Source organism: Antechinus flavipes, chromosome 6 (assembly GCF_016432865.1).
Source record: "Antechinus flavipes isolate AdamAnt ecotype Samford, QLD, Australia chromosome 6, AdamAnt_v2, whole genome shotgun sequence".
NCBI classification, from domain to species: domain Eukaryota; kingdom Metazoa; phylum Chordata; class Mammalia; order Dasyuromorphia; family Dasyuridae; genus Antechinus; species Antechinus flavipes.
This window is the reverse complement of record NC_067403.1, coordinates 245,558,052-245,565,831: the sequence shown is the minus strand read 5'-3', so window position 1 is coordinate 245,565,831 and position 7,780 is coordinate 245,558,052. Positions and strand designations below refer to the sequence as shown.

The window sequence follows — 7,780 nt, the reverse complement described above, 5'->3', positions numbered from 1 at the left end:
TCCTGGTAGATACTTCATCTATAACTCAAGTCCTCTCTAGTAAACCATAACCTTATGGTTTACTTCCCTGAACAAGAATCCATTAATGATAATAATGAAAAGTTGTGACAAAACATTTTCTTGAAGTTTTTCAAAAGCTCTACCTCCTGAGGTAATCCTTTAAACTTTGGAACAGATCTATTAGAATTTTTTTTTCCTTATTATAACCTGAATTTTATGAAGATTGGTAAAAGTCACTTAGAAGGTTTAGTTTAAAGAAAAGAAGGTTTGGGTTTCTAATGTGTGGAACAAAAGTTGTTTTCACTTATATACAGAATTGTGTCATTGAAGAGAGAATTAACTTGTTCTGGTTAATCTCAAAAATAAGAAATAGGAATATGGGAGAGATTTAAGAAAGGCAAATTTAGGCAGTATTAAGAGAACAATTAAACAATGACAAAACACTACAACAAAACAATTGGAGCAATCCCAAAGTAAAATGGTTGGTTTCAAGAACTAGTTATATCTTGTAGAAAACACTAAGAAAAGACATTATAGTTATTATGTTTGTCATTAATAGGAATTTAAATAAGAGATACATTTCTCTAAATTTTCTCCCTGGTACCCTCCAGTATACAGAGGCCTTGGATGCAATAAGTAAGTTTCAGCTAAGCTAAAGAGAAAATAGAAAAGAAAGATTTACTCTTTGAAAAGGAGAAACATTAAAGAAGACACTTGCATTGTTTCTCTAGGACTCTTTTCAAGGCATCTTTCACCTCCTTGTTTCTCAAACTATAGATCAATGGGTTAAGCATGGGAATGATCAGGGTATAAAAGACAGCTGCCATTTTGTCTGTATCAAAGGAATGACTAGACTTGGGTTGCAAGTACATAAAAGTTAGTGTCGCATAGAATACAACCACCACTGTGAGATGGGAGCCACAGGTGGAAAAGGCTTTGCGTCTGCCTTCAGCAGAGTTCATCCTGAGGATGGTCATAAGAATGAGTATATATGAAACAAGAACAACCCAAAGAGAGAAAACCAAATTAAAAGCAGAAAGGCTCAGAATGAATAATTCTACATCCTTTGCATCTTTGCATAAGATAGTTAAGAGGGGGAGACTATCACAGTAAAAATGACTAACTGTATTAGATTTCCAAAAAGAGGAATTAAAAATCTTAATTGTTGTCAACAGTGCAACAAAGGAGCTATGGAGATATGGAATGGCCACTAAGAGATAGCACATTCTGTCTGACATGATGACCATGTACAGTAGGGGATTACAGATAGCTACATAGCGATCATAGGCCATCACTGATAACATAAAAAGCTCACTTACTATTAATGTTATAAAAATAACTAGCTGAGTTGCACATCCAGTATAAGATATGATATTTTCTTCCACTACAAAATTAACCAACATTTTGGGACCAATCGCAGTGGAATATCCAAGATCAATAAATGCCAGATTCCGGAGGAAAAAGTACATGGGGGTTTTCAGGCGAGAATCAATCTTGGTCAAGATAATCAAACCTAGATTCCCCAAGCTGTGAATATATAGATGATGAGGAACACAAGAAAAAGTAGGATCTGTAGGTCAGGATGATTCGAGATGCCCATGAGAATGAATTCAGTTACTTGAATTGATGCAGTCTCATTACAATTATCCATTTCTTCCATTCAAGGAAAATAGTTTGATGTAAGCTCTTTGAATATAGGATACACCACTCATGAAAGATTAGGAGTGTAAGATATTTCCAAATTCCTTTCACTCTTCAATGTAACATCAAGAAATTCAGTAAAGATTGCCTTACTTCACATAATGTTTCCTTAGTGTCTGCTCCAGAGACAGATTCCTTTGCTGTTGATATGATGAAGTTGAACCTGAGCAAATTTTTGATATATTTAATTATCATATTCAATGACACAAAACCATGTTATGTTTACAAAGCTTGTTCTTATGATGGTACTATGAACCTCAATAATGTATCATAAAGAGATTGGTTTTCTAACCATTATTAGTATCCAATCAACCATATGCCTTTTAATTTCTATAATTGCATGAAATATCTGTGGTATTGGTCAACTAAACTTTATAATTGGGTGATTTGTGTAAAACAATAACAACAACAGCAACATAACCATCTTCCTAATAAAAGCACAAATAAACCTCCAAAAAATGGATGTATAATTTGTTTTAGTCTTACCATGAAGATACATTGCATAAAAAGCAAAACCTGCCCTAAGTAAATTTGTAAATTTCAACATATTATAAAATAGAGACATTTTATTATCAGATAACTCACTTGATATTTTCTCACCTAGAAACAGCAAAAGTCCCTATAGTTGCTAAGTTTAGAAGGAAATAACCTTGGATTCTTGATGTTATGGAATATAGTCTGAATCTTCTCAGAAAGCAGTAGGGAAAAGCCAACTTGAAAGTTATTTTTTGTTGTTGTAATTGTTGTTGTCTATGAATATCCATAAAATAATATTTTAAACAACCAGAATGAATAGAAAAAAAAACTGGGTATGAGAACAAGGGAACTTCTTATTTCTCTTTCCCCTTTTACCTGCACTGAGCAAGTAAAGCTATGATCTTTACATTTCTTTCTTTCATCTTAGAAGATATAAAATTATATACAAATTGGATATTTTGCCAGGACCCTTCACATGTCAAAGAAAAAACCATATTCCATGGTAATTACTTCAAGAAATTGACAAAATTGTATCTTTTTAATAAGTAATCTTTTTGTTGTTGTTTACGATCTTTAAAAATTAAAAAGATTTAAAAATTAAAATCTCCCTGAGGCAGGATTATAGTGACTATTTACACTACTGATCTGGTAGGGGAGTTTTGATCTACTCCGTTTCTGACCTGAGCCAGTTTACCCCTCTTTAGGGCATTACCATATTGATGCAAAACTTATGCAGACACCAATTGGCAGAGCATAGGGCACTTCAGAACTCCTGGGCTCAAGCAATCCTCCAGCCTCAGCTTCCCAAGTAGCTGAGACTACAAGCCACCTTACCTACCTGGTGAGTGTATCTTTTTTTTTTTTTTTTTTAAGTTCAATGTTACTCATTTTAATTTAAAGGAGGACAATGATAGACATAATATCCAGCATCTCATCTGTAACCAATAGAAAGCTTCAGAAATGTCCTTAGGTTGTTTATGTATTATTCTCAAGTAAGAAATCTTCAGGAAATATGAATGTGACAAGTAAGTATATTTCTACTTATTTGTCCCATTCATATTTCCTGAAGATTTCACATAGGATCCTTGGTATGTCCAAAGTCCCCCAGTTTCAAAGTTAAGAGCATCTAGTAAATCCCAGGATCAATAATAAAATTCTCATTCACTCTGTGATAAATGTTAGCAATGGAACAGCATTTTAGGTAATAAAGCTTAAAATAGTCCCCAAAAATTACAACCTTCATGATTCTCATTTAATATGCATGTTTTAGAAAAAATTCAGCCAATTAGCTAAGATTCTTCTAAATATTTTCTCACCCACCTATTCCTGTATTTAAATTGAATTGATGCTATTTTAATGATAATAACTCTAAATGTGAATAATTATACTATGGCACAACAGTGCTTAATAAATACTTAATAACAAAGTGAAGTAAGTTAAAATGGCATTTACATTTCAGCTATGCCATTGGAGGGTTTAAATGAAATTATAGTATCATTAGATCATTTACCAAAATAAAAATCAATAATCATGTGGTTTTAAATAGATTTCTGAAACTTCAGTCCTCCTGCAAATTGCATTATATTTCCATTTCATCCACATAGAGTGTTGCATAATCCTATTACCAATTATAAAAGGATTCCAAAGATGTTAACATAAACTTCTTAGTACATCATCTTCTGGTTGTCACATTTGATCTGATTTTTCTTTATTATACACTCTTTTCTTATTTCCCCCTGTCTCCATCAAGGTTATTTTTTTCCCTCACTTGCTTCTATATTGATTTTCTTCTAAACTTGTCTGTATCTACTGAATGAGTACCAGATCTATCTCTTATGAGACTTTTTTTTTTTTTGCTCCTTTTTCTTTATATTTAACTAATTTTCTGTGTTGTCTTTCACTGCTGATAATTTGCTTGCAACACATAAAACAATATGTTTTGTGAATCACTTTTCTTACTCTTTGGAAATTTATAGGGTTTTTTAAATTGGTAAGATTTGTTGAAAACTCTTCAGAGCCCGACTCATAACATTCACCAGGAGATCAATAGTGCGTAGCATATTGATGATATTTTGTCAATAACTAAGGAAAAGTTTGAGAAGGTCTGTTAAGTACATGAAAAGGAGTGTCTCATAGAAAACAATGTCAAGCCATTATGTGGGAGTCTCAGGTAGAAAAGGCTTTCTGTCTCCCAACTGCTTAGGATGGCTAAGTTCATATAAAACTGGAACACTTGTCCAATGTTCATGGAAAAAAAGAGACTGGAACTTGAAGAGATAAAGGCTCGTATTTCTGGATATGAATAACGGAGCAAGATAAAACAAACAGAACGTTCCCCCCTCCCCCCCTCAGCAATTAGCAAAGATTTGGATTAGAAGTAGATCCTTAAGCAAAAAATTGTTGAAAAATTCACTGTCAAATCACTCTTTTGTGAGGAGACGATCCTAATGTGAAGGTCCAATTTTGCTATTTGTCAAAACAAGAATTGTCATGAGAAATATTACTTGGGAACTTTTGTTGATTTATGCTTGATATTGATATTAAATATTAAACTGAGTTATTGAAAGCATTGCCTTGATCAAATCTCAAGTTTTTTTTTTTTTTTCAATTCTGTACACAGTATTCAAGGATGAACATTGACAAATTGGGAAATGTCTTTGATGGGAAGAACACTTAAAACTTTACCAAGTAAACATTAAATAAAGGAAGCAGACATGTTTAACCTAGAGAAAGAAATACATGAGATCAGTTGATATGAAGCCTCTCTTGTCAAAAATTTAAAGAATTGTCAAAAGAAAAATTTGTTTTGGTTCTTTTAAGCCTATCAAAGTAGAAATAAGAATAATACATAGAAAATGAAAGAACAAAACAGATTTTGATAAAAAAAAATAAAGCAAAATAAAACTAAAAATCAAACTTCATAATTCAAATGTCTTCTTTTGTAGGATAAGAGTTTGAATCACTGAAGCTGTCTAAGTAGAGTCTTGAGATAAGATAGTTTTAGCATTTAGAATATACACAATTGTGGGAGGAGAGCCTATGTAAGTTACTGACTGATAGAAAAGAAGTTAAGATAAATCAGTTGGGTGGTACAGACTGCAGCATTTTGAGTCTAAAATTCAAAACTAGGTCCTGGAAACCATTGTATTAGCATAATTGTGACTTATTTAAGTTTTGCTCTAACATCTCAGAAATAGGTAAGTTAGAGTAGTGGTGAATGTCATCAGATTTTTAATTCTCCTTCTTTCATTGACAAAGACAAAGAAACTTCTCTTCCACCGAGATTTAGAAATGTTACATTTTTCAAATAATTCTTTTGCAAAATCTATTAATAGCAATAAATAAATAAATCTGTTTGATTAGAATTTAACATTTATTTATTTTGAGAGATTTGATGTAATCTGTCAAGGTCCGATAAGCTCAATGCTAACCAAGGGATCTGCTGGAACTTGCCTCAAGCTGCACCATTAAATATTTAAATTTCACGTGTAATCATTTATTCATTGAAAATCAACCAGCCAAGGTATTTGGTTTATTGTTTGGTTGACTATCTAGAATCATGAATATGATGAAGAAAACATTAATAATGTAGATTAAGCTTAAAAGAATATTGTATTAATAATATTTTCAAAGAGCCAATGTTTCAAATTAACTTGCAAATTATTGATTTCAATTCCATGAAAAGTATAAAGCAGAGAACTGTATCTAAAAAAGTGTACCTTGGGAGTGTGTTGCTTTTCTTTAAACATCTTCAAATTTGTGGATTCAGTAGGATGTTTAGGGGTCTTTCTAAGGTCAGACTACCAATTGTTCATTATTTCCTTCATGGTTCTTTCCAAGTGAGTATTTATGTCACTTGCAACTTTAAAACAGTAATATCAGATTTAAGTTCTTAATTTCCTGCTTGGGTTTAACATTCTTTTGTGTAACCAACTCAAGTACCAAACTACTATAATGGACAAACCTAATTATTGATCCAAATCTGATCCAGAGCTGTTCCAAATGCTTGATGGATTTTTGAAACCTAAAAACAATCTAGAAATGTGAGTTCTTTTCTGGATTAGAAATACCATTCAGATCACATCTTAACTGTTTCTCTACTCAGGTATCAGAGAAATTTTATTCAAAGAAAGCAATACCATAGTGACAGCTTCTAAAGCAAAATTATATTGAGAATTAATGTCATCTACATCTTCCCAAAACTAATGGACATTATTAAATGCCTTAAGTACAGTACTCTTCTATTAGTTCAGGTAGTCAAAGTTAACACCACTTTTTCCTCTTTATATCTCTGCAGTCATCTGAGAGACACTAGATAGAAATGATCTTAGAGTTAGGAAGTCCTGCCATAATTGGTTATGAAACAAGGACAAATCTGAGAATTTCTCTCTACTCCCTCCTTTCCTGCCTCTGATTAGCTGTGTGATCCATTGTGATGTTGGTAACCTCTCAATATCCTGGAGAGATCGCTAGGAGTTTGATCAACAACTTCAGATATAGGAAGGGGCATTTGTACATAGCTGAGGGAAGAGGGAAACTCAAGATGAAAATAGTCAAAGTTCAACACCTATCTTTTTTTCTGTTTTAGACTCATGTTGCCGGGGGAAAAAAAAAAAAAAAAAAAAAAAAAAAGATTTGAACATTGTTCTAGCCCTGGGCTGATTCAAACATGATGGAGACAAATAACATTCTAGACCTTAGAGAAAGTGAAGGCTATCTGTGAGATATAGTGGCAGCTTGAGAATCACATTGAAGCTTTTGATAATGTTGGTCTGCTATGGCAAAACAAAATGAAGCAAAGTCAAATAAATCAAAAACAGATATACTGTAGTAGTACAACATACCTGTAGAGGAGAAATGTGCCTTATGCTCATTTGCCCTAATCCCAGTAATCTTGCTAAAGTTTTTGCTTGTTCCTGAAGAATTGGGTAGCTTCTTCTAAATAATAAATGATACAGTGTCTTCATCTTCATATAATTAAGAGAAAAAAAAAAAAAAAACAGAATCTCTATTATATGGACCTTTCTCCAGGGGAATAAAGGTACATTAGGGACTCATTACTGAATTCTCTTTCCATGTCATCCTGGTCTCCAAGTAAATATATGAAAAGAGGTTTAAAATTAGTTATTACTGGAATAAATATCTTTTTCTCATGGAAGATGGTTAAAAATTGTACTTAATGCTTAGTATAACTTTGACCCAATGGGCCTTTCTCAAGTTCCTGTTATAACTGTTCATATGCTGAATATTCCTTATTTATTCCCACTGCTGTTCTCATTTCCCCTTACTTAATAAAATACCTCTCCTATCTTGTTTTTTGTTTTTTTTAAATTTTCCATCATTTAGTGAATTAATATTTGTGAATTAAGAATTTGTTCAAAAGATAATAATGAAAGTTGGAGGGGATGTGGGAAAACTGGGACACTAATACATTGTTGAAGTTGTGAACTGATCCAACACTCTGGAGAACAATTTGTAACTAGGCCCAAACACCTACTAAAATGCACATATTCTTTGATCCAACAGTATTTCTACTGAGTTTATATCCCAAAGATATCATAAAGGAGGGAAAGCAACTCACATGTGCAAAAATGTTTGTGGC

General features: G+C 32.5%; 1 protein-coding gene across 1 annotated transcript; it reads right to left on the bottom strand.

Annotated features, from left to right (window-relative positions):
• Positions 1-701: 701 nt before the first annotated feature.
• LOC127540413 (olfactory receptor 8K3-like) lies at positions 702-1,660 on the bottom strand. Its single transcript, XM_051965107.1, is given in 2 exon segments — positions 702-1,528; positions 1,531-1,660. Coding segments are annotated over 2 exon segments (957 nt in total).
• Positions 1,661-7,780: the final 6,120 nt, after the last annotated feature.